Source organism: Culex pipiens, chromosome 3 (assembly GCF_016801865.2).
Source record: "Culex pipiens pallens isolate TS chromosome 3, TS_CPP_V2, whole genome shotgun sequence".
NCBI classification, from domain to species: domain Eukaryota; kingdom Metazoa; phylum Arthropoda; class Insecta; order Diptera; family Culicidae; genus Culex; species Culex pipiens.
The window spans coordinates 5,684,494-5,710,780 of record NC_068939.1 but is presented as its reverse complement, the minus strand read 5'-3'; the positions used below and the strand labels follow the sequence as shown (position 1 = coordinate 5,710,780).

At 43.0% G+C, this 26,287-nt stretch overlaps 2 protein-coding genes across 2 annotated transcripts; both read left to right on the top strand.

Annotated features, from left to right (window-relative positions):
* On the top strand, positions 1-24,306 carry LOC120421766 (mucin-17-like). Its single transcript, XM_039585037.2, has 8 exons — positions 1-160; positions 356-1,508; positions 1,569-1,934; positions 15,703-15,819; positions 15,884-16,129; positions 16,198-17,998; positions 18,051-18,640; positions 23,668-24,306. The coding sequence occupies exons 1-8, from the start codon at positions 138-140 to the stop codon at positions 24,304-24,306; spliced, it is 4,935 nt and encodes a 1,644-aa protein (XP_039440971.1). The 5' UTR covers positions 1-137.
* On the top strand, positions 3,017-4,177 carry LOC128093424 (uncharacterized). The gene has a single exon (XM_052710105.1). The coding sequence runs from the start codon at positions 3,057-3,059 to the stop codon at positions 4,095-4,097; it is 1,041 nt and encodes a 346-aa protein (XP_052566065.1). The 5' UTR covers positions 3,017-3,056; the 3' UTR covers positions 4,098-4,177.
* Positions 24,307-26,287: the final 1,981 nt, after the last annotated feature.

The window sequence follows — 26,287 nt, the reverse complement described above, 5'->3', positions numbered from 1 at the left end:
CGAAGAAAGAGCTGTCAAAACAAAACAGAAACCGGCTTTGAAGTTACCGTGCGAATTTTGACAACAAAACTTAAAACTTATCTAAAAAGTTACGGGAAATATGTGTATTAGAAAAATGTTGGCTATTTATTACTTCAATGAATTGTGCTAAAATGACCAAGTAAGTGATTAGTAAATTAAACATGCTTAAAGCCCTCCTCAATATTGTGGAAAGCACGAAACTTTTTCAACAACCAAACGTAAACCCATGCGAACTTGGTGCCGGATCTTATTCCGGAGCGACCTAAATTTCCGTTTTATAGTCTTTTTCCTAGCTTGACTGATCTTTTAAATTATTGTTCTAACTTTATTTCAGTCCTCAGTACAGCTTTGCCTTCAGCAAGAAGTTGATCGAAACATTGGCCAAACATTTCGAGGAAGTCCAACGGGACGAACAGAGTGGCTGGAAGCGGATCGCCCTTGAGCTGAACGATTTCGACGGCGTGCCGCTGCAAAGCTGGCAAGAGCTGCGGGCATACTTCAAGAGAAGTCTCGTGTTTAAACTTTCCAAAACGCGATTCACCGACGATCAGGAGCTGATCGACCGCCTTCAGTATCCGTACCTACGGAAGGTGTACTCCATCACCGTCAGCTTCGTGGACAAGGCCCCGAATGAAAAGGAAAACGCCGAAGACAACGTACTTTTCACCAAATCTGTCCTCGATGGAACGTACGATCCGGCTGTGGTGGCCGTGTACAAGCGTTACGCATGCAAAGGAAGGAGGGTTTTCGTCTACATCAACGTGAACGACCCACGGTACAAGCTGCGCGCCGACCAGCGAGAGCTGCTGATGCAAATCGAGCAACGAAGGGCACGTAAGCACAAACCAGTCCGCCAGTTGGAAGCTGGCGTGTGGCACGATGCGGCCAGCGGTTCACGAGTGGGTGGCACGGAGGGTGATCCGGTGGTGATCGAACAGGTCGCCAGTCCAGTGCAGAAAGCGAATGGTTCCGTCCGAAGACTGCTGGACGACGAATCGCTCGATATCAACACCCAGGAGTACGAGCAGATGATGAAAGATTCCCTCGAACCGCAGCTTCCGTCGCTACCCAAAAGGCGTCGCTTCACTATAGACAGTACCGTTGATTCCGAAGAGGAGCAGGACGAATTAGAAGCAACAAGTGTCATCGATTTGACCTCGTCCGACAGTGAATGCCAGAACAGCATCGTGTTCGTAGATCCAAACGATCAATTCGCAAACTCTCTAATCAATGCCACCCATGATCCGTTGCAAATGTCCAACGCCCAGCTTGAGGCCAACTCCCAAGAGTCCCAAGAAGGTGGAGAAAAGGACACAGTTACGTCCGAACCTCTGTTTACGCCGTCCAGCGGTGAGAGCGCCAAGAACAACTCCGAACATCCTGTAGAACCGGAGCAAACTGTTTCGCAGGAGCCCGCTAGAAAGGCAGAGGTTCAAAATGTGTCATCCGACGCCGTACCCGTGGTTCAATCTTCCTCCAGTGCGAAGGTAATCCTGACCGGTGGAAGAAAATCGCCGATAAAATCTTGAATATTTTATCTTTTCTAGACATTAATGGCCGACATCGCTGCAATAACAAACCAACACGAAGTGCCTCTACAACTCCCCAACAAGGCTCCGATTGACGAAGAGAGGTCGACAGCGCCAGCGTCATCGGAGATTATTCGTGCGGAGGACCTCGTGGCCAAGAGTCAACCTCCGACGTTGATTCTGAAGGAAGAACCATCGCCGGCAGGGGAAAGTCGACCACCGGTGACGGTGAAAGAGGAATCGCTGGACGATCCTCCCGCCCGGTCGGCGAAAAAGGTTGGAAACAACCCAGCGGTACCGAGTGGATCCGGGAGTGGGGAATTAGCTGTGCCGTCGACCAACACCGGATGTGTGGCCCGGACTGCCGACGCTTCGAATGCAAAGGTACGTTTCACTTATAAGATCAAATGATTAAAATATTTAGATTGGAGATCATGCACAAAAAAAGGTAAGGGGTTGTCCATAAACGACGTAACACTTTCAAACCGCCCATATTATTTCTCCACCTTCCTAAGATTTTTCTTTTTTCAAGTATTTAGAGGCCTTCCATCTCCGAAAAAAATCCAAATTTCTAAAAAAAATGTCCACGTGGTTTATGGATGGTCTCTAGCCATGAACTTAAGGGGATACGGGAAGGTCCGCCATGTTGATTCCACGACTCTCGTTTTTTGAATGCATTTTTAAGAAAACCATCATATCTTAAAAAGTTCTCTGTTTGGCAGATGGATAAGAAGCCGTAGGCAAACAAGCTGTCGAGTTTGAACATTGACTTAAGTCGCATAGAAGTTTTTTGTTGGCCAACGTCCAGTTTCACCTTAAGAATGTTTTAAAATTTCATAAAGGTAGAAATTTCAATAAAAACTGAATAAAAAAATTAACAAATCGTAAATTAATTCATTGAAAAAATCTAAAATTTCAAAAAATAATTCGTTAAAATCAATAAATTCTTTTTTTTTCTAAAACTAAAACATTTGTATACTTTGATAGTTGATTGAAATATTAAAATTCAGTATCTAAAAAAACGATATCTGTATCTTTTAAATATATTAACTTCCAGAATTTTTTCTAAAGGACCAATAAACTATTGTCTCTCATGTGTTTATAGGACCTAATAATATAAACTTTAGACATGTAAATTTTTAAAATTTAAAATTAAAAAATACACTCACTCTAATTGAATTTATTTTTTTTTATTTATAAATTTTCAAATTAAAAAAACTCAAAAATATTAAATATATAACTAAAATTTCTAAATTCTAAAATTCTTTAGTTATTAAATAATAAATTATTAAATATTATTAAATATTAATCATTAATCATTATATAATGAAAATTCTTAAATACAGACCAGACTCTTTTATCCGAAGCATCAATTTTCGAAAGTTTCGATTATTTATTTGTATTTGTATTATTTGTAAGGGACATTAGATAATGGATAGCGAACAAAACAAATCGTATTTTTTTATTTCCTTACTTTTAAGGTCGTAGATCAGGGGTGACTTCAGTATGGCCCGCGGACCCATTTTGAATGACAGTCGGCTCTGTACTCGCGTGTGCACCAGACGTAGCTTTGTGCTCCGCGTTCAAAAATTCGCTATTGTTGCTCGAACAAACAAACAACGCGTTGTGGAAGACTCTGAAATGAGTACTGTCCGCAAAAATACGCTCGTCGTGGACTTCAGCGTCCTCCCAGAGCGTCCCAAGCTGGACATGGTGCAGCGGTTTGTGGAAAAAAGTCTGGGACTAAATCCCACTGACTTGAGAAGCATCCAGCTGCACAACATTCGCCATTGCGTGCTCATCCAGATGGCGGATCCAGCAGCCGCCGTTGAAGTAGCAGTGCAGCATCACCTCAAGCACGCCTTCCGGATCAGCCCGACGAAGAAGATCGCGATTCCGGTCTACGTCGACGATGACATCGTCGACGTTCGGATCCACGATCTCCCGCCGGACATGTCCAACATGCAGATCGCCGAAGCAATGCTCCAGTACGGCGAAGTTTTGACGATCAGGGACGAGGTTTGGAGAGACATTTTCGCCGGCGTACCCAATGGTGTGCGGGTGCTAAAAATGAAGATCTCCAAGCCCGTTCCCTCGTACGTCACGATTTGCGGCCTTAGCAGTTTGGCCACACACACGGGTCAGATTTCCACGTGCCGACGATGTGGATTCCAGCGACACGTGTCGAAAAGCTGCTCCGAGGCGGCTAAAAAACAGCAACCGAAGCCGAAACCACAAAAAAATCCATCTCCATCTGGCCCTGTTTTGCCTATCGCCGATCTAGCAGCAGTACAATCCCAAGTCGTTGTTCCTCACACTCACGAGGACAATGGTAATGACGGATTTATTACTGTTGTAAAGAAAGGCAAAACAAAGAGGCAGTTGGAAGAGAAGCAAGCACCCGAAGAAAAAAGATCGTGCTTGGACGACGACGACGACGACAAATCACCAACTCTCGATAACGACCAACGCAATGATAATGGACATCTGATTGGACTACCAACAACAACCACGCCAAAAAGAAGAGTTTGGAAGCAAACTGTTTGACGTAGAACTACGTCGATAAAATGTATTATTATTATTATTATTATTGTATTATTTTTCAAAACTTGGCCAAATTATGGCAACAAAAGGCCAGTAACTCTAATATATAAAAAAAAAGAAAAAAAAAAAAAAAAAAAAAAAAAAAAAAAAAAAAAATTTTGAATGATCACCTGTTAAGTGATTTTATAATTCTTAAAATTAAGGTTTAGTTAACATTTATTTTCTTGTTAATATAAAACTAACGAAATAGATATTTTGTTGAATCTATTTTATTGAAACAATTTTACACGTGTAAATGTGATTGAAAACAGTAAATTTCATCAAAAACTTTTAAAAAAATTTATGGGTTCTGAAACGTTCAGAATTTACTAATGTGGAAAACTGCAAAGACAGCAAAAATAAAAGTATTCCATATTAATTGAAGAGTCATGACGCAACATTTGTATGGGCTGAGCCCCAAACTTTTTAGGCACTTATAAAAGCCCCTCCTTGGGATTCGAACTCGTGACATTTTGGTTACGAATTGAGTACGTATCATGTGATTCAGGCTGACCTAAATTTTATGAAATATTATTAAAATTGGAAGAATATCATTTTCGCAATTCGCAATTTTCAGTGTAAGAACGGGCTTTGACCGATCTTATGCACTAGGTTCCCGACGAACACGCACTGCCCTTACACCTACATCTCACCCTTGCTCTGAGTCAGTACGAGCAACACGCTAGAACACGCTTTGAGTGTTCGTGCCAGGCATGCACACCTTCTTTTCCGGTTATGCATTTTAACTCGGCCGGGGGTGGTACATTACGTAGGGTTTGATGCAAGTATAAGCGCCTAACAATTTAAAGTGTGTCTAACAACTTTCATTTAAGGCAAAAACTGTTATATTTTTAGTTTGAATTCAAAAACTAATTGTTATTTACTGTGTATTGTTTTCTCCTGAAATCTTCCCTATTGTTGAGTCTGTTTATCTGTTGCTATTTCTTTTGTCGCGGTGTTTTGTTACAAGTTTTGGTCCTAAGCATGTTATAAAAGTTTACCAAAAATACAATAGTAATATTTGTGTTAATCCTTTAACCATTCCATAAATTGAGTAAGGGCTCGAACCTCATTTGTTTGAAGAAAAGGGTCAAGATTGAAAACAATGAACAGTGAAGGAAATATACTATGTAAAGAATCAATAGTAAAAGAAAGATAGTAATTTATGAAGTAGATAAAGAAATTAACAATAGTTAATAAATAGAGGCAACAAACAAGCTTAGATTGTATTGAGGACAATTTACAGGGAAAATGAGAAATTATTCAAATAGATAAATAAATAAATGGCACATGATAAACAAAATTGACATCGCTGCCATATTAAGGGAAAGCAGACAGTTTGTTACAGCAGCATCAATTGGTAAAATAGAGTGGAAAAGCGTTGAGAAATAATGAGTAAAATCGAAATCAAATGGAGGATAGTAAACACAAGCCGCGTAGAAAATCAGTGAAACAAAATAAACAGAAGGTAGGTGGTAGCTGAGAATGAAGAGAAGAGAAACCGCGTTGTGCGATGTTTCAGGTACATCCACAGCAGTTGAATCAACATACTGCGAATCAAAACAATACCGTCTACAATCACAAATTACTTTCCTGTCCCACATTGGCGCGCCCCTTTCATTTAGCCGTCTCGATTCTGACCCACGGCGGTCAAAGGTTTACGAGCCGTTTCCACAGGCCACCAGCTAGGTTACACCTTGTCATCATGATGATTAAACCAAGCCAACGTGGAGGTAAGAAAATAGGACACTTGCAAGGAACCAGAGCCATGCTGTTTTGTCCAAACAGCACTACGGATGTAGTTGGGCTCCTTCCGGGATGTTCCTCGCCTGGGTGTCAACCGACGAGTATCATCAGTATCATGCACCCTTGCACAGTGTTCGGAATGGCAAAATTAAGTGGAATAAATTGATAACTCCTTTATTTGACGTCCTAGCCAAATGGTGTCTTCGGAAGAGTTGTTGTACTTGATAAGGGCTATCTTTTAAAGTTATTGACAAACAGGGTGACGACCTTCCATGGTGTCAACCAAAAACTAACTTTGTTGCATGACGTTGTAGGGCTTTGGTGTCTTCGGCAAAGTTGTAGAGGAGAAAATTTCATGAAAGTTTGTCGAAAGCGCCAAATTTTTAGCTATTAATTTACTCGAGATATACGCCATTTTTGCAAAAAATGTCAAAAAAGCACTTCTTTGGTGATAACTCAAAATGTTAGCATTTTAGCGGCCTACTATGTTCTGAAGAGTTGTTTATGACATAAAGTTACACATCTTTGCCGAAGACAGCACAAATTTTTGGGCCTTTATTGAGAAGTTATTACCATTTTTAAGTGATTTTGAGCCTATTTTCAAGTTGCTAGGTTTTCAAAATGGCGCATTTTGGCGCAAAACCGAACAATACACCTGAAAGTACACACTTTCAACTACATTTCCTGAAAATATCTCCGTGAGAAGTGCGGTGCTTCGGTGGACGCGCAGTCCTGTTTTTTTGTGATAATTTTCGTCTCTTTTGTGTCGCTCTTTGTGTGCATGAGGTGATTGGGCATAATAATTGAATAATGCCATCAAAAGTGCAGTGCTTCTTGGGACGCGCAGTTCTGTTTTTTCGTGATAATTTTCGTCTCTTTTGTGTTGCTATTTGTGTGCATGGGGTGATTGGTTTTATGTGAGTAGGTTTTATTTTTTATGTTATTTTCTTTCTCTCCATTTCCTCAGTTTGATTTGCGATGCCTTTCCGTCGGGTCGTGTTTTTTTTTTCGCGTTCGTCGTCGGTGTGTTTTTTGTTTTTTTTTTTTTTCGCGTGCGTGTATGTGTGTAAAAGTGCGGCTGGTTCTGGTTGTCATCGATGACAATTGAGCCAGTCTTATTTGCGATGCCTTTCGGTCGGGTCGCAGGGTTTTTTCGCGTTCGTCGTCGGTGTGCAATAACAACAAAACCTTATCATACCATTTCAGCTCGATAAACATCGTAACTCGTCGTTCGCTTCGTTAATCAGTACCCCACTAAACATGAATCATGTAAAACTCGTAAAAACATCTCAATTAAAAAGTCAGACTGTTAAATTCTTCATCATTTAATTACAAATAATTTTGGTTCTATCTTTCCACAGCCGGCTGTCTAAGATAAATCCATTTCAATTAAAAGTTAACAGCCGATAAACGGGAAATGACTCATCCGCAGCATCCGATTGCTTGCCTTGAGATTAAAACATAATACCTTTCAACAAACACTATGATTTTGGGTCGCATCATCATCTTCTATGGTGAATCCTGACCAAACACCCTATCCTACTAACAAATTTTCAGGTTCCTGGCGCATGTGGGGTGTAAGCACAGAGTAAATCAGCTGCCCTAGTAGCAACCTGCGCTAACTAACATTCCCGTCCCTTAAAATCGAGATCTACAAACTGACATGGCGGGCGCCGTTGGTGGCCAATGACTGTTACCTATTCGCAACTGATCTAGCTTTAGCAATCATGGTGTTTTATCTTTTCAGCGCATTCATACATGCTGTTGATAAGGGAAACACCACTAGATCGTCGAAGCATATAATCAGTAGTGCTGAAAGGATATTACGGTTCTGTTCAGCAACGGAGGGGCAACCATGGGTGATCTCTCATGCTCATGCTCATGCTCATGCTCATTTCCTGAAAATATCTCCGTGTCTATCGGTGTCTGTTTTTTGATAAGTCAATTTGAATTTGACGGTTTTTAATTAATTTGTTTATAAATTTTAAGCGGAATCTTATTGAAATCGTGGTAATAATCGGAATATTGAAGGGTAAATTGATCGTTTTTTATGGCGTATATCTCGAGTAAATTAAGAGCTAAAAACTAAAGCCCTACAACGTCATCCAACAAAGTTAGTTTTTGGTTGACACCCTGGAAGGTCGTCACCCTGTATGTCAATAACTTTAAAAGATAGCCCTTATCAAGTACAACAACTCTTCCGAAGACACCATTTGGCTAGGACGTCAAATAAAGGAGTTATCAATTTATTCCACTTAATTTTGCCATTCCGAACACTGTGCCATGGAAGAATATCAATTTACATAAAAATAATTCATTTAAAATCTCCTTTAGAACTTTTTTCCAAAAAAAAAAATTGAAAAAAACAAGATAAGAAAATTTTTTTTTTCTTTTATTAAATTTTTTCAACAACGATTGTTTTCAGTCACAAAAGTATCAATCATCCATCAACCTAGACCAGACCGTGGAATATATTTTATTTAAAAAAATATTGGTTAACCTTAGGCATAAAATTGCACAATTTTTGATATTTGTTTTTAATTTAAAGTTGAACCAACTGTTGAATTTTTTTTATTTATAATTGTGATAGCTAAACTCTTTATTCCACCTCTAATCCACGACGGCTCTCCGCCGCACGTCTGCCTTCTCTCGCTTTCCGTACACGTCTGCCTATCCACTGCTACAATGGTTTATCTCTCCCCGCTACGTTGGCTTACCAAGATGATATCGTATAGGTGTGTTTGTTGATCTTGGTGCCAATGCACCACATCTCCTTTTCTTTCTAGACTCTAATCGTCAACTAGGTGAGAAACAATGTAGTCCCTGAATCTAGTTGGTCGTTTCACTTCGCGTCGGTTCCTGAAATGATTATCTGCTTGAGCTTCCTCCGCTATCGGTGATGGTCTGAGTTCGACTGGGGGCACTGGATCTTCCTGGGGCGCTTCCACACTTCCCGCCACCGAAGATTCGCTCGGTGCCTCGACTGGCACTCGCTTCAAATGTGTGACGTTCCGTTTGTATACCTTCCGTGACTCCTTGTCTTGCACGGTGACGCGACCGCCCTCCTTGCTCAAAACGACATGTTCCTTTGGACTGTAGGCCGTCGTCAGCTTGTTGCCCGGAAGTACATTTTTCATTAGGACTGTGTCTCCCGGTTGTAGATCAGATGGTCTGGCGTGGCGTTTCTTGTCCTCCAATTCTTTCCCTTTTTGTTTCAGCAAACGGTCCTTTTCTCGGAAGTCCTCGTCATTAGGAGTCGACTCCACGTCGATCAAGCTGGGAATTTTCGATCTGATGGTTCTGCCGTAGCACAGCTCAGTCGGCGTCTTCCCCGTTGTTGAGTGTGGAGTCGTGTAGTACATCAACAAATAGCCCGCCAAATCCTCTTTCCAGTCGCGTCCCAACGCGTGGCTGATCTGCAGTCGCTTGATCAGGGATCGATTCTGGCGCTCGACGAGGCCGTTCTCTTGTGGCCAGTAAGGAGTTGAGTAGTTCAGTGATATTCCATGTTGCTTGCAGTAATGATCGAAATGTGTGCTCACAAATTGTCTGCCATTGTCCAGAGTGATAGTGACCGGAAAACCCAGACGAGTGAATATCCTGTGCAGCCGTTTCGTAGTTTCCTCAGCGGTTATGTGCTTCATTACCTCGATCTCCTTATACCGGCTGTAATAATCCACGATCACTAGCAGGTATTCTCCAGACGGCAACGGACCCAGGAAGTCGATTGCGACGTCCACCCATGGTTTCGTCGGAAGCTCCCTACGGCACATCGGTTCGGGCTTACTCGGCAGGCCGATCAGTCTGCATCCCTCGCAACCTGTTACGTGTTTAACGATGTCACCGTCCATGTTAGGCCACCACACCCTATCTCTTAGCCGACGCTTCATGACTGTCTCTCCCGGATGACCTTCATGTCCGAGGTCAAGCATCCTCGGTCGCAACGCCCGCGGAACAACTAGCTTTGACCCTCGAACCAGCAGTGATTCTCCTAGCACGCCGAGCTCCCCCTGGAATCTCTCGTACGGCTTAGCATCAGGTTGGTTCCATACGCCGCTACGGACGCACTCGCGGACTGCTGCCAGCTCTCCATCTCCCTGTGAGGCTCTCTCCAGTTCGTTCGTATCGATAGCTGCTGACTCAGCGATTGCCAACACCAGAAACTTACTGTCGCTGTCGAAGTCCACGCCTTCATCCAGCGTGCACAGTCTCGAGAACGGATCTGCGATGTTACTGCTGCCCTTCCGATACTTAACTGCAAACCGGTATGCTTGCAGCCTCAGGACCCAACGCTCGATTCTAGGGCACGGACTCGAACTGGGAGAGAAAATAATCTCCAGCGGCTTGTGATCCGTTTCTAGTTCGAAATGACGTCCAAGCAAGTACACCGAAAAACGCTCAACTGCCCACACTAATGCGAGGGCTTCTTTCTCCGTTTGGCAGTACCTCTTTTCGGTTGGACTGAGGCTTTTACTAGCGTAACCGATCACCCGCACCTCCGAATCATTTCTGTAGTCCGTGAATTGAACAAGTACAGCTCCCAGTCCCACGGGAGATGCGTCAGCGATCACACGGGTTCGTAGCTTGTTGTCAAAGTATTGCAACGTCTTCAGATCACAAATCAACCGCTTCACCTTCTGGAAGGCATTTTCGTGTTCCTGCTCCCAGCGGAACTTCTCCCCTGCGTGCGTGAGCTTTCTTAAAGCAGCCGTAGCTGTGGCCAGATCCGGAAGGAAACGGCCAACGTACGTAACGAGGCCCAGAAAACTCCGGAGCTCTTCGACGGTCTGCGGGGCTCGAAACGATTTCAATGCGCTTAATTTCTCCTCTGCTGGCCGAATACCCGTTCCTGAAATATGGTGACCCAAGAACACAACCTCGGATACCCTGAAAACGCACTTCTTGTGGTTGAGCAGCACATTTTTCGCCTTCAGTTTGTCCATCACCTTCGCCAACGCCGCGTCGTGTTCCTCCTCATTCTTGCCGTAGACCAGAATGTCGTCAATGTAGTTCAAGGCATTCGGACATCCTGCCAACATCTGTTCCACGATCTTTTGGAAAACCTCAGATGCATTCGAAAGTCCGAACATCAACCGTTTGTATCGGAACATCCCCTTGTGAGAGATGAACGTCGTAATTTGACGGCATGACTCGTCCAGCTCCAGCTGATGGAAGGCATCTTTGATGTCCAGACGGCTGAACACGCGTGCTTCCTTCAGCCTTGGAAGAAAATCTTCGAATGTGGGCATCAGATGCGACTCGCGCTTGATTGCGAAATTAGCTCTTCGCATGTCTACGCAGAGTCGAATCTCTCCGTTGTCCTTCAGCACGGCAACCAGCGGCGACACCCACGGACTGTACTCTTCAACAGGTTCAATAATGTCCGAGGCCAGCAAAGAATCAATCTTACATTCAATTTTATCAAGCAACGCCAGGGGTGGGCGTCGGGCATGTTGCGCGACGGGTGATACCGTCGGGTCAATTGGTATGACTACTTTGACGCCTTTTATTTTTGGAAACGGCCGCTTTTGCTCGCAGCTCATCTGGTACAGCTCTGGGGGACGAGTGCTAGGTAATCCCAACACTAGAACACCCAACACTTTCGCTGTGGCGCGGCCCAATAAAGGTTGTTGACCGCCCTCCACCACGTAGAAAGTTGCCATCGTCTTGGCACGTTCACCGTTGTCCCCCACCGCGATGGATGCCTCGAATACCCGGCTGACCTTTAGGGGATCCGTGTGTCCGTATGCCCGGAAGTTTACTCGGGAGTCCGTGCGCATGTCCGATACTGAAACTCCTTGGTTTTTCAACTTGTCCCACGTTCCGCTGTCAACAATGTTTTTCTCGCAGCCCGAGTCGATCAGCATTTGTACGACGATGCCTCCAAGTGTCACCCAGATGAGCTCATCACCATCACCGATCGTGAAAATAAAATCAGTGCTTTTACCTTCTTCCTCGGTGTCCACCGCTCGCACCCGCTCGAACTTCACTCGCTTCCGTTGTCCAGTTGGTCCATTGAACTTGCGCTTTCGAGCTTTTCTCGAACGGCATTTGATTCCAAAATGGCCCACATTTCCGCAGACCTTGCAGGTCCGGTCCCGCGCCGGACATCTTTCATCGTAGTGGAAATGACCTGGATAGCCGCACCGCGAGCATTCGCCGACCGCGCCGGCCGCGTCATTGTTCACCACGTTCACCTCTTGAAACGGTTTGGGCTGGTTCGAGTGACCTGCCATCTGTCCCGCTTGGAATTTGACGGACTGATAAGCGTTAACGGTCTTGGTCACCGAATCAACGCTCAGGTGCTCCTTCTGCAGAAGCTTTTCGCGCAGGTCGTCAGGGGCCATTTGGATGACTTTGTCGATTACGCTTATGTCTCGTGCTTCCTGTTGGGTATTCCCGAAGTTACACTTCGAAGCCAAGTCCATAGCGCGCAGCATAAACTTGTCCAGTGATTCTCCGTCCTTCATTTTCTGTGACCAGAACAAGAATCTCTGGTAGGCTTCGTGTTGCTTAGGTGCGAAGTACTCGTCCAGCTTGTTGATAGCGATTCTGAACGGGTCGACGCCCAGGCGCTCTTCGACGTCAGCGTCTGGAATGCTGCTGAACACGTCTTGGACGTCGACTCCAGCTCGGGCGAGGAAGATATGCTTCAGCCTGGTCTTATTCGTCACTGCGTTCGCCAGAGCCATGTACTCGAAGTTTCGTTTGTAGCGAGTCCACTCCTCGCGCACTTCGTTTGGCGGCATTTGTTTGAACTTAAACGGCGGTATGTCAAACTTGTCCATGGTGCTTGCTGAAATCACAACTTTCTCAGCTTTTTCTCATACATTCGTCAGACTGTAAAAATTACCTGGGCTAATCGATATCGCTCTCCACTAGTTGACAGCGCACTCAGTTGACTTCGCTTTTTTCTGCTTTCGTCCTGCAATGTCATTTACTCATGTATTTACAGTTTACACAACTCAAATGTTGTTTTTCTTACCGGTCAGTCTGATCTTACCCGAAACCCTTGTTTCAGTAAGCCTTCTGGTAACTCGAAATCATGTATTATCTGTAACAATACAATTTTTTCGATTACACAATGTTTACATCTGGTTCTCGTTTCGTTGTCTGTTTTCAGCTTGACAGTTGGCTGGGTTGCCAAGCTGTCGATAGAACTTTTAATCGCAGACTTTTCCGAATGCTGTTACAGAGAAATGTCTGTCAGCCTGGGTGGCCTGTTGTTTTGACAACTCAGCTCAATTTCTTTCTTCTTCTTTTTTTTTTGTGGATTTAACCAACTTTCCCTGGCTCTAGGCCTTTCCAACACCTGGCTCAGGGCCTTTGTTGTAACCTGGCTCGAAGCCTCTACTCGATTCCGAGTCCAGTCTTTTCGTTTCTGACTCGAAGTCTCGTCGCCGGCCCAAGGCCTTTGACCATTTTTTCCGACTCGAAGCCACGGCGTGTGAGTTTTCACTCTCTTCGACCACTCCTTCCGGTGCCGGACCCGTTTGGCATCACTGTGTGTGTGTGTGTAACAGGTCAAAGCATATGGAGGGGCTCCGCCCTGCAGAATTTGACGCTGGAAGAAAAAACGTTCAACGATAAAGAACAAAATCTTACCAATCGCGTGGTGTATTCCGCAACCCATCCACAGTCGCCAATTTGTGATAGCTAAACTCTTTATTCCACCTCTAATCCACGACGGCTCTCCGCCGCACGTCTGCCTTCTCTCGCTTTCCGTACACGTCTGCCTATCCACTGCTACAATGGTTTATCTCTCCCCGCTACGTTGGCTTACCAAGATGATATCGTATAGGTGTGTTTGTTGATCTTGGTGCCAATGCACCACAATAATATTTAAATGACGAAAAAAATACCTACAATTTAATTTTTTAAAGAAACATTTTTTTGCATTTGGCCCGCAAGCTTATGTGAGCTTCAAATTTAGCCCGCCACTCGAAAACTTTGAGCACCCCTGTCGTAGATGGTGTCATTCAATTTTGGATTAATGACTGTTAACGATGGTTCTGGATACAGAGCCCAGAAATAGTAAATTCTAATGAAAAACTAATCACGATATGAAAAATGCTTTTACAAACAACACCTATATTAGTAAAATTTTAATGGTCGGATTGCCTATTAAAACACCCCGAAGCTCGAGAAAGAGGGGAATTTGTATGGAAATTCCGCCTTTTCTCGAGCTTGGGAATTCTGTGGAAGGAGTGCAACCGCGTGGTTGATTTCTTTTTTGCATTTCTTTTGTTTCACTTGTGGTCCCGTTTTGAATGCAGTTGGTGGTCATTGTGTTAATTAAAATGGATTTTCTTCAGTTCTGTGTTATCATAAACATTGAAAAAAATCTCAAATTTTGAAATTTAAGCCAAAGGAAATATCAGACTACGACAAACAAACTCGCACTTTTTGAGAGTTTTGCAGTTTGTCGGCTTTGTTTGCAGAAACGGCCGCCTGCATGCCTGTTTGCGAGTTTGTTTGATTGTCATAGTCTAATGCCTTCTTAGCTATTCAAATAGCAACATAAAGAACAGTCTACGGTCGATGATCCAAATATGTTGATGACTTAACAATTCGGACTCGATTATTCGAATTAGAGGGTGACGAGCGGGAATTCCCGGGAAAAAATTCCCGGGAAATCGATCATTTTTGGACCTCTCGATTCCCGGGAAATTTGGTCGAGACTCCCGGGAAATTTTATTCTTATAAATATGAAAGCCAAATTATATAAACTAATCAGAAAACCATTTGAAAAAATCGAAATTGTACAGAACATTGAGTATTCAATGGTCGATATTTAAGTCCGAATAAACCAATGGTTTTATAATCTTCTTATTTAGAAAGTGTAAATTTTAACATGTCAAAAAATTCCAATAACTATAATTGAGTGTAAACAAAATTTACATTGAAGCATACTTTGCAAAAAGACCCCAGAAATAAAAAAAACTCAAGTTTTTTTTATATTATTTCAATTTATTATTTCTAAGAAGGGAAAGCATTTTTAAAATAAGTTCATTTTCTATATCATCTCTCAAGCATAGCAAACCTTATAATTTAGTTTTTTTTTAATTCTAAGTAAGTTAATTTCGCTGTATCAAGGTAATTTCCTTTTTGATGTCAATAGTAGTATTGGGTTTAGCATCAACCTCAATATTAAATAACATTTTGGAAAAATAACTCTGCAACTCTTTGTAATGTTTAGGTCCGCCAATTGTTAAAATTCTGGTTTTCCGGATAACTGTTAATATTTCTTCATTTAATATTTACAGTTGGCCCAAGAAGGAAAAACATTTTGAAATTGTTCTTTTGAGTCGTTATTTATAAAATTGCAAAAATAAAGATACTGGGAAATAATATATTAGCTAATTTTAAATTTTTTAAAATCTAATAAAAAGTTCATGCAAAAAGCTTCAGAATTCAGAAAAAATATATCAAAATGTAGAACTGTGAACTATAAAACGAGGCTACTTAAATTAACGTTTAAAAATAAGTTTGAATTAATTGTAACTGAATTAGTTTATAACATAACATGTTACTGAACAAATTTATTACATTTCTGTTAAATTATTGGCACTATTGCATAGTTTAAAAAATAATTCCCGGGTCCCGGGAATTCCCGGAAAATAGCAAAATACAACTCTCGATTCCCGGGAAATTGAAAATCTCGAGAATCGTCACCCTCTAATTCGAATCAATAATTATTTTTTTTGTTTGTCTTATTTTTGATTGTCGAGCTTCGAAAGGCAACTTCGGATAATCGAGTCTGGACTGTGTTACGATCGCTTGAAATTACCAGGGGTGACTAATTTAACTTTTTGATCAACAGAGCACAACCGGAACGATTCCGACCGAACAGCGTACCATTACTGCTGAGCAGGTTTCTACCAAGACCGTGGAGGAAAAACGGCCAACCGTGGTGGAGGTGGCATCACCGCCGATCAAGGTACGGAAATCCGCCGTCGTAACTGAATCCATGCATTAACAAATGTTTTTTTTCTGTTTTCTAGAATGCGGAAGACCTTTTCAACAGACTATCCGGCACAGTAACTGACGGACCTGGAGGCGACTCAGCAGCGGTTCAAAGTGAGGAACCCCCGGTGCCGTCATCCAACGCTGAAAACGAACTCCACGCTCCCTCCGTTGAGATCGTACAAACGCAACCTGAAATTGCTGGGACCGCGAAGAAAGTCCAACCAGCAGTTGTGAAGGTGGAACCGCCGGACAGTGCCAAACCGAAGATGACCATTTCGGCTGTAAGGAAAGCGGCGGTCGCAATCTTGAATATTGCTTCTTAAAATTTTCGTTTTTATTGGTTTTCCAGAGCTTGCTGGCGGTATTCGATAAACTTGACGCAATGTTCGACGGCTATCATGCTACGATCACTGTTAGTGGAACACGATCGGCGTCGTCATTCGACGCCGTACACGTGATCCAGTCTTCCAGTGCGAAGATGAGCCAACCCGACGTTGCCAGGCCGGTCAGTGAACACACTACAACTCAACAACTCCACAGCAAGACTCCGGAAAAGACTAGCAGTGTCGAGCAGGGATCGCAAGTTGGATCAGCGAAGATCGTTCGTGAAGAGGACCTCGCGGCCAAGAGTCAACCTCCGAGCTTGATACCGCAAGAAGAACCGTCGACAGCAGATCCTGACGCTCGACCCGCACAGGTTGGCTCCGTGAGTGCGTCAACCGACGCTGAAAACATTGTTCCGCCTGTCGTTGAGAGCGCGATCGCCAAGCAAATCCAACCAGGAGTTGTGAGTCCGGTCAATGAACAAACTGAAGGCAACCCAGCGGTTCAGAGTAGCTCCGATCCTGAAAATGTGCCTCTACACCTCCACAACGAGGCTCCGGAAAATGCGAGCAGTGTCGAGCAGGGATCGCAAGTTGGATCTTCGAAGATCGTTCGTGAAGAGGACCTCGCAGAGGGAAGTCGACCAACTGCAGATCCTAGCGCTCAACCCGCAGAGATTCTTGCGGTTCTAAATGGCTCCGTGAGTGGGTCAACGGACACTGAACACGAAGTTCCACCTGCCGTTGAGATCGTCCAACCCCAACAGAATGAAACCGGGAAGATCACTGGAAGCACTTCTGAAATGGTTGCGAACGCGAAGCAAATCCAACCAGGAGTTGTGAGGCCGGTCAATGAACACGCTGAAGGGCCTGGAGGCGACCCAGCGGTTCAGAGTAGCTCTGATCGTGAAAATGTGCTTCAACAACTCCACAAGAAGACTTCGAAGGTAATCCGTGAGGAGGACCGCGTGGCCAAGAGTCAACCACCGAACTTGATTCCGCAAGGCGAACCATCGCCAGCAGAGGGAAGTCGGCCAACTGCCGACGTAGCTTCACTTCCCACCAAAAGTCCTCCCAATCGATCCTCAACAGAATTTGTGCACGAAGTTCCGCCTGCCGGAATGGCGCCGACCGCGGAACAAATCCAACCAGCTGTTGTGAAGGCGGAACCGTCGGAGGCTGGTTTTTCGAGCTTGTTGGCGTCGATCGATAAATATTTAGCGCTGTACGACGACAGTGACAGCGATTCCCCCGCTCCTTCAGTTGCAAACTCCGGCACGAAAAGCGGTCCATGCAGCCCGGACGCCGGTGAGATCGCTACCTTTAGTGCAAAGGATCCACAGATCAACTCCGGACCGATCTCAACCGAGCAGCGCGCAACGGGTCAATCCGATGTTGTGAAGCCGATCAATGTACCGAGTAGCTCCGGTCGTGTAGATGTACCTCAACAACTCCACAACAAGGCTCCGGAAAAGACGAGCAGCATTGAGATCATCCGTGAGGAGGACCTCGTGGCCAAGCGTCAACCTCCGAGCTTGATACCGCAAGAAGAACCGTCGACAGCAGAGGGAAGTCGACCAACCGCCGACGCAACTTTGCCTCCCACCGAAGATCCTCCAGCTCGACCCGCAAAGGTTGTGAAGGCGGAACCGTCCGAGAAAGTCAAGACGACTAGTTCTTCGAGCTTGTCGGCGGCGATCAATAAATTTATAGAGCTATACGGCGACTTTGACAGCGACAGTGACAGCGATTCCCCCGCTCCTTCAGTTGCGAACTCCGGTACGAAAGGCGCTCCGTGCTGCTCCGACACTGTACTCGTGTGCAACCGTCGATCAAATCCAACCATCAGTTGTGGGACCAATCAATGAACACACTCAAGGGCCTGGAGGCAACCCAACGGTTCAGCGTAACACTGATCGTGAAAATGTACCTCAACAACTCCACAACAACGCTCCGGAAGAGACAAGCAGTATCATCCGTGAAGAGAACCTCGTGGCCAAGAGTCAACCTCCAACCTTGATTCCGCAAGAAGAACCGTCGACAGCAGAGGGAAGTCGACCAACCGTCGACTCAACTTTGCCTCCCACCGAAGATCCTCCCGCTCGACCCGCAGAGGTTGTTGGACCGGTAGTATCGCCTGCTATCGAGATCGCGACCGCGAAACAAATAACACCATCAGTTGACGCCAGTGAGACCGCTACCTCTAGTGCAAAGGATCCACCGATCAACTCCGAGTCGATCTCAACCGAGCAGCGCGCAACGGGTCAACCCGATCCGGTCATCGGGCCCGGAGGCAACCTAGCCGTTCAGAGTAGCCCCGGAAGTGAAAACGTGATCCAGACTTCCGTTCCGCAGGGTAACACTGTAACATCGACGTCCAAAGCTACATCAGTCAGCGAAGAGAGCCTTCCAAACAGTTCAGCACAATACCGGTCACAAGCATCAACCTCCGGTGAACTCGTTCCGGGTGTAAGTACTCAAGTGGTTCAACCTTTTTCTCAAGTAGAGCTGATTTTATGATGGTGGTAGAAATCGATCGTAATTCCTCGATTTACGATTGAGAGAATTGCGAATTGTGTTCGAAGCTTGCCTAATGTTTAAAAATTTTAGGTACCGTCATCAGGGGTGACATTGGGTCTGAGGGGTGAGATCGGGTCATACAAATTTCGGCATTATTGTATGACCCAATGGCACCCCTGATGACTTTACATGTTTTTTTTTAATTTCTGATATTTTCTGAATTAAAAAAAACTTATTTTTTAACGTTTCTTAGTTTTTTTTAATCTTGTTCAAATGAAAACTCTTTGATTTCTAGAATTTTTCAAATTATAAATATTTGTATTGTTTTTTCTTTAAATTATTGAAATTAACTTTGATTTTTTTTTATCTTCTTTTCTTTTTATTCTTGAATCTCTAAATTATTGATATATTGCGCAATTCTCACTAACTTGGACTTCGCACTACATTATTGCTATCGATCGCACTATTGCGACTTGCCAAACTGGCTCGGGAAATTTTAATTTTCTCAAAAAAGATCAAAGCGAGCCGATGTTACTCACCTGTCAATCGCAATTTTAAAGTGCGAATTTCCAGTTTGGTGGAAACTGCGACTGGAAATGTAAATAAACAACTGCTGGTTGCCTAGTTTTTCGAATTCTTGTTGTCAAAAGTGCGAGAGAAAAGTGCGGGCTAAATCCAAGTTACAGTGCAAGGATCAATATTAAAATTTTTTAGTTTTTTTTTTTATTTTTGAAATTTAAAATTTTTGATATTAAGTTTTATTAATCAAATAAATTTTTGAATTTTAAATTTTTCCTTTTTTATTTTTTATTTTTGTACAGTCCAGACTCGATTATCCGAAGCCTCGATTATCCGAAGTTCGATTATCCGAAGGTTTGTATGGGACTTCGGATAGTCGAATCATGACCAACTTACTTTTAACAAATTGAATATGCCTTCACGTATAGATATCGACTCAGAATCATGTTCTGAGCAAATGTCTGTGTGGATGTGTGTAGGTGGGTGGACAACAAATTGTCACTCGATTATCGCCAAACTGGATGAACGGATTTTGACCGTATTAGTCTCATTCGATCCGTCTTGGGGTCCCATAGATCTCTATTTGAAATCAGAAAGTTTAGTTAAGTACTTCAAAAGTTATGCTTAAAAACGATTTTTCCGTACGTCCCGAAGATTTTCAGAAAGGCTCGACAATCAAAAATTGGACAACGAAAAAAAAAATGTATTTCGTGATTCGATTATCCGAAGTGATTTTTTTTTCCGAGGCCTTCGGATAATCGAGTCTGGACTGTACTTTCAAATCAAGAAAAACTTCTTTGAGTATTTTCAGATGCTCTTATTTCCAAAATTTCAAATTTTTAAAAAATATTCGATTTTTAAATTTCGAACTTTTAAAATTTGATATTTTTGATATCAGAACTATAGATTTTTTTATTTTTTGAATTGAGAAAAACTTCTATAAGTTTATTTTTTTTAAATGTTCAGTTGTTCGATTTTTTAAATTTTCAAATATTGAAAATGATACCTAGATTTTTATATTTCCAATTTAGAGATTTTTTGAAATTTAATATTTTTAAATTGATTGATTGATTGATGTTTTTTTTTTATTTTTAAAATTTAAAATTTTAGCTATTATTTAAAACTGTAGAGTTATTAAATATTTCGAACTCCTGGATTTTAAAAAAATAATGTTTTTAAAGCTTAAAATTTAAATTTTTGAATTTTTAAATTTAAAGAAATTGATAATTAACGTTTTTTAGCCTTTAAATTTTTTTTAATTTTCGAATTTGTTATTTTCAAATATTTAAAATTTACATCACACATCTGAGTCTGAACTGTACTTATATACGATCCTAAACCCGCTTAGGCTGAGCAAAAATCCAAACACTTATTCGACATGACTTCTAGTACAGCACTTGTCTGGTGATTGGGCGTTGTTTAACGCTCGATAACTAGTTTATTGCCCAGTTAAAAGACCAACGTAAAAAATGGATGCTAACAGCAAGCTTAAAAAAATCTTTTATTTTTTTAAGGTTCATTTCATTACTTACAATTATATTGATAATAAAATTCGAAAATAGTTTTTGTTACGTTTATTTCTCGGATTAGTTTTCAAAAAGACGTCAGAACCAATGGTAAACGAAGCCTTTGTTTGCATAGGTCTTCGACCTACTTACGAAAAACTAATTTCAAAAATGCTTAAGATTGTTCATCTACACGCCTTTCAAGTGCCCCGAACTAAAAATAAATTAAATTTTGATACAATTTAGAGAAAAACGAATATTAGTGTCGGAGGCCACGGTGGCTCTTACGACTTTTTGAAAACTCACCCAAGATTCGCACCTTTGTTGTCCCCCCGATTGTGCGTGTACTTCGATCCGGGCGGTTTCGCGTTTTCGCATTTTAGTTGGTTTTATCCATAGCCGGCTGTCTAAGATTAAATCATTTATGCTAAACTCAACACCAAATAACCAGGAATAGTCTCATCCGCATACTCCGACTGTTTGCCTTGAGAATGCATAATACATCACACCATTAAACAAAATTTATTGATTATTGGGTCGCATCATCATCCTCTATGTTGAATCCTGGCCATTACCCTTACCCACTGACAAAATCCCAAGTAGAAGTAGTTTTCCGGCACACGCGGGGGTGTGGATATCGTATAGAACCCACCCTTGGTAGCAGCCTGTGCTAACTTACATTCCCGTCCCATTCCCTCGAGATCTACAAACTGACATGGCGGGCGCCGTTGGTGGCCAACGACTGTTTCCTATTCGCACCGGCTCTAGTTTTGATGATCGTGATGTTTTATCTTTTCAGCGCATTCATGCATGCTGTTGATAAGGGAAACATCATTTGATCGTTGAAGCGTGTGACCGGTTGTGCTGATGGGATATTATGGTCCTGTTCAGCAACGGAGAAGGACAACCATGGGTGATCTCTCATGCTCATGCTCAAGCACTGTATAAGAAAAAGCGTTAAGCTTTTTTTTATTGCTATTTTTTTTTTTTTTTTTTTTTTTTTTTTTTTTTTTATCGGGACTGGCAACACCAGCCAGCAACAGTCAAGTGTTCGGAGCTCTTCAAACTTTTCGATTTTTTCGCCGTAATTTACCGTGATTACCCGCGAGTTTGCTGCTCCAGCATGCCAAGGGCCGGCCGTGGCCGTGGCAGTTCGAGTGCGGCCTCGAAAAACCCGCGAAGCTCATCTACCGGCAGAGTGCAGAAAGGTAAACACACCAACGCCGCATCGACCGCCATCGCGCACGGGAGCGTGCCCAGTGACGTCACCGATCCATCGTTTTTACACGTGTCATACCGTCCACGTGAGTCCCCTGTACGGACGAGACAATCGACTCGGGCATCCGGAAGCACTTCCGGCCAGCAGCAGCAGCAGCAGCCGTCCACAAGCACCACGACAACAACCACTTCCAACGTTCCCACCAGCAACGAATTTGAGATGCTGAGTGGAGAAGAAAACAACACCGCCAGTGACAGCAGCAGTGCTAGCGACGACGATGACGATGATGAACTTGCGCGCAAGCAAGAAAAGAAGAAAAAATGTAACTCTCCGAAGGAACGACGTCCACCTCCAATTTTTATTTTGGATACGCTGGCAGACGATGTTGACGAGTTGCTTGAGGGCCTCCAATATTGTCTGAAAATAGGTAAAACGTCAGTGCAAGTTATTACACATAACAAACTGAATTTCGACTTGGTGGTGAAGAAGTTGAAGTTGCGAAACTTCAAATTCTTCACATTTGACCCTGCAGAGAAGGTCCCAGTGAAGATCGTCCTTCAGGGATATCCGGACCGCCCGATTTCCGACCTGGAAGAACACCTGACGGGCGTCAAGGTAAAGCCTCGAGAGATAAAGGTGCTCTCGAAATCGACTACAGTGACAGGTACGTACACTTTGTACCTCCTGTACTTCGATCGTGGGTCCGTCAAAATCCAGGATCTACGGCGGATTAAAGCACTGGACGGCTTCTTCGTGACGTGGCGATTCTACACGAAAAATCCGACCGACGCAGCGCAATGCCACCGCTGTCAAAAGTTCGGACACGGTTCAAGAAACTGCAATCTTCCGCCCCGGTGCGTAAAGTGCGGTGAGACCCACTTCACCGAAAGGTGCAATCTTCCGCGGAAAGACCAGCTGGGGGAAAACGCCCAGCAGCACAAAGCGCGCGTCAAGTGCGCGAACTGTGGTGGAAACCACACGGCGAATTTCCGTGGCTGTGCCGCGCGGAAAAAGTACCTCGAGGAGCAGGACAAGAAGAAGAAAGCGCCAGCGTCCCGCCAACCTCCGAAGACTTTGAGCTCGAACGCTGCAGCAGCTGGCGGCGGAGCGGTTCCATCGACCAACCCAGCGTTCCCTCCCGGTTGGGGAGGTTCATACGCTAGAGTAGCCGCTTCTGGCGTCGGTACTCCCCCGGGACAAGCTGATGTTACTGGTGATGATCTCTTCACGCTTCCTGAGTTTTTCGCCCTTGCTGGAGAGATGCTCACGCGCTTTCGTGCCTGCCGAAACAAGGCAGAACAATTCCAAGCTCTCAGTGAGCTGATGATGAAGTACATCTACAACGGATAAGCTGCCTTGTGCAGCGAAGTTTTTCGACGTCAACAGACAATACAAACTGTGATTTAGTTTTAAGCTTTTCCTATTTCTATCCTTTTCCTTAGCAAATCTCGAAGGTTTTTTTTTTTATTTTTCCTTCTCTTGCCAAATCCATTGTTAGAATATCCAATTACATCTAAATGAATTATAGTGTAAACCATAGTTGAAAGGAACTCCAAAACTCTATTAGGTTATAAGAAACACTAAATTGTAAATTGATTATTTACTAATAAACACTAATTGAATTGAATTATTGCTATTTTTTATTTTATCGCCTTAAAAATTTTCTTGTTAAACTAAGTTTGCGAAAAGTCAAGTTTTTTTTCACGAATATTAACGCTCTGAGTTTGTTTCAGGCGTTTTATTGGGAAGAGGACGACAGCGTGCAAGACGACTCACGAGACAGGTCGAAATCGAAACCAGTTCGCCCAACGGTCCCGTGGATCGTGTTCCGTCGCTGGCTCGCTCCCCACCAAACCCTCGAGCCGGTCATCCGCCGTCACCTGGCCCTGGTCGCCACCCTCCGCCATCGCTGGCCCCAACTATTCCACCGCACGACAGCCGACGTCTTCAGCAACGTGAACTCACTCAACGACGCCATCACCGCCACACTATTCCCCGTCCTAAAACCAACGAACGCCGTCCGCGTTCTTCAAATGCGCGCCATGGTAGACCCGTTGGTCATTCGAATCGCGTACGGACTGACGCCGCAAGAGCTGGAACTAGCCCAGCAGGCCGTTAACCGTTCGCATCGTCCGGTACTGGTGGAACGCAAATGGAACATTGTGCTCGAGTCGTCGGCATCGGTTGAAGGCGGCGGCGGGTCGCCAGCGCCGAAGCGGATCAAGATCAGCGAAGCCGGCTCCAACAGCTATACGGTGCAGAGCAACTCGCCCGTTGCGATTTGTCTGTCCGACTCGGAGGACTCACCGTCGGTGGTATTGCCCGTGCGGAAGAGACGCCAGCAGCGGGTGCGCACCGAACTGTACAAATGAAGTGTGATTGTGTTTTTCAGAGACTGGTCGTGATCTGCCTTTAATTTTCCTAAAAAATCTTGTTATCCGATGCGTCGAGAGATTAACTGTTATGTCGTTACTAAATAAAATTACAGCTGTAAATAGAGATCTCCACGGTTTCTCTCACGCACACCATCATTCTGTGTTAGTATTTGTATTTGAAGTATTGTTTTGGTTTTGAACGATTGTGATTGGCTGAATTCCAAGCAGCTGATTTTGTTTACACTTTTTTTACGCAGACATAGGAAAATCGAGTAGATCAATCGGCTGTAAAAAACAGCTGTTAACCACGTGCTCGTGGTATAACAAAGGACACAGCTGATTTTGACAGACGAATCATTCTACTCGATTTGCCTATGTCTGCGTGTAAATTTTGTTACAAACTAACACATTCTCGCGCGTAGATATCTCTATTCAATTTTAAGTTTGCATTCCTATGGGAGCGTTCTTTTATTACGTAACGCGAAAAATCGGACTTTTAGACCCCCTCCCCCCCCCCCTCGTAACAAAATTTCCATACAAATTTTAAAAAAATTTGTGTGGAGCGTAACACGGCCTCCGACCCCCCCCTCCCCCCCTACTGCGTTACGTAATAAAAGAACGCTCCCTATGTAACCGAACAGCGATAATTTGAATCGTCATTCTTCGATGCTTTGCGCCATCTGTCGGAATTTTTGAGCTTTTAATCGCGAATCAAACGTCAAAATCATCCGCCACTAGAGGGCGCTGAAAATTGGGGTGATGTTTTCATTAGGTATATCCTAAAGAGAGCAAATCGGTTTGAAATTTGAAATTGATTTATTTTATCGTAAAATCGACATTTGTAAAACATTATACCACAGACTAGTGACTGTGATTATACCATTACTACAGGGTTGCCACCAGATTTCGATTTTCAGTTTCCCGGTTTTTTCCCGGTTTTCTCCCGAGACCAGAAGGAATTTTCCGGAATGTTTTTAAACCAAATTACAATGTTTTCATTTTTTTCATCATACTTTTTGAACGCATACATTTGGTTCAAAGTTTGAATTCCTCAAGAAAGCTTTCAAATCTTGAGTAAAAAGTAAGTAAGTTGTAAACGAAGCCGTTTTTATCTGTTATCAATCAAACATCTAATTTTCAACTTATCGAGAAATTAAAAGTGCAACATGGCGTCAAACTTTCTGTCAAGCTTCTGTGAAGTTTACCATGACAGTTGCGAAAGTTTAACTCCATGTTACCGGCTCACATCTCTCTTTTTAATTTCTCGATTGGGTTTTTTTCATCAAAAATCGTTTTTATTTTTTAAAATGAGATAAATTATTAATAGAACTTAATAATTTTGTAAAATAGATTTACAAAAATACATTGTTATCAACATTGATGTAAACGCTCGTTAATTTACTTTGAAAAAAGGTTTTGTGAATTCAAAAAGAACAATTCTTCCAAGAATTATCAATTTCTGTGATTTTTTTTTTTTGGTAAAATTATGTGAGTACTTTCTTTTTATTAAAAAAAGTCTTTTTGCATCATTAGTCCAAACAAAAATGTATCGAGAAATTAAAAGTGCAACATGGAGTTAAACTTTCTGTCGAGCTGCTGTGAAGTTTACCATGACAGCTGCGAAAGTTTCACTCCATGTTACCGGCTCACATCTCTCTTTTTAATTTCTCGATACACTTTGGCAGCAGTGCAGGAAAAGTGTCATACAAATGTAAAAAAAATCGATACCTTGAAACTTTCTTTTTAGAATAATTTTAATGAAAAAAAACTTTCTAAAAAACCCAAAACACATAATGGTAAAAACAATTAAAAAATTACCGTGCTGTGATTTTTTCAACAACACATAAGGCGGGTACAAATTTCATTCAAAGTTTTTGCTGCCCCGAAAAATCGGGACAAAAAATTATTATTATTTTTTTTCAAAAAACATCAAAATTTTAATGGAAATTTAAGTGAAATTTAAAATGCATTCCCTTGA

Excerpts from the sequence above, each read along its gene's own strand:
- LOC128093424 (XM_052710105.1), top strand. The coding sequence starts at position 3,057 with ATGGCCCGCGGACCCATTTTGAATGACAGTCGGCTCTGTACTCGCGTG.
- LOC120421766 (XM_039585037.2), top strand. The coding sequence starts at position 138 with ATGAATTGTGCTAAAATGACCAA. Across the intron at positions 161-355 it reads AATTGTGCTAAAATGACCAA|TCCTCAGTACAGCTTTGCCT; the intron begins GTAAGTGATTAG and ends ACTTTATTTCAG. Across the intron at positions 1,935-15,702 it reads CCGACGCTTCGAATGCAAAG|AGCACAACCGGAACGATTCC; the intron begins GTACGTTTCACT and ends TTTGATCAACAG.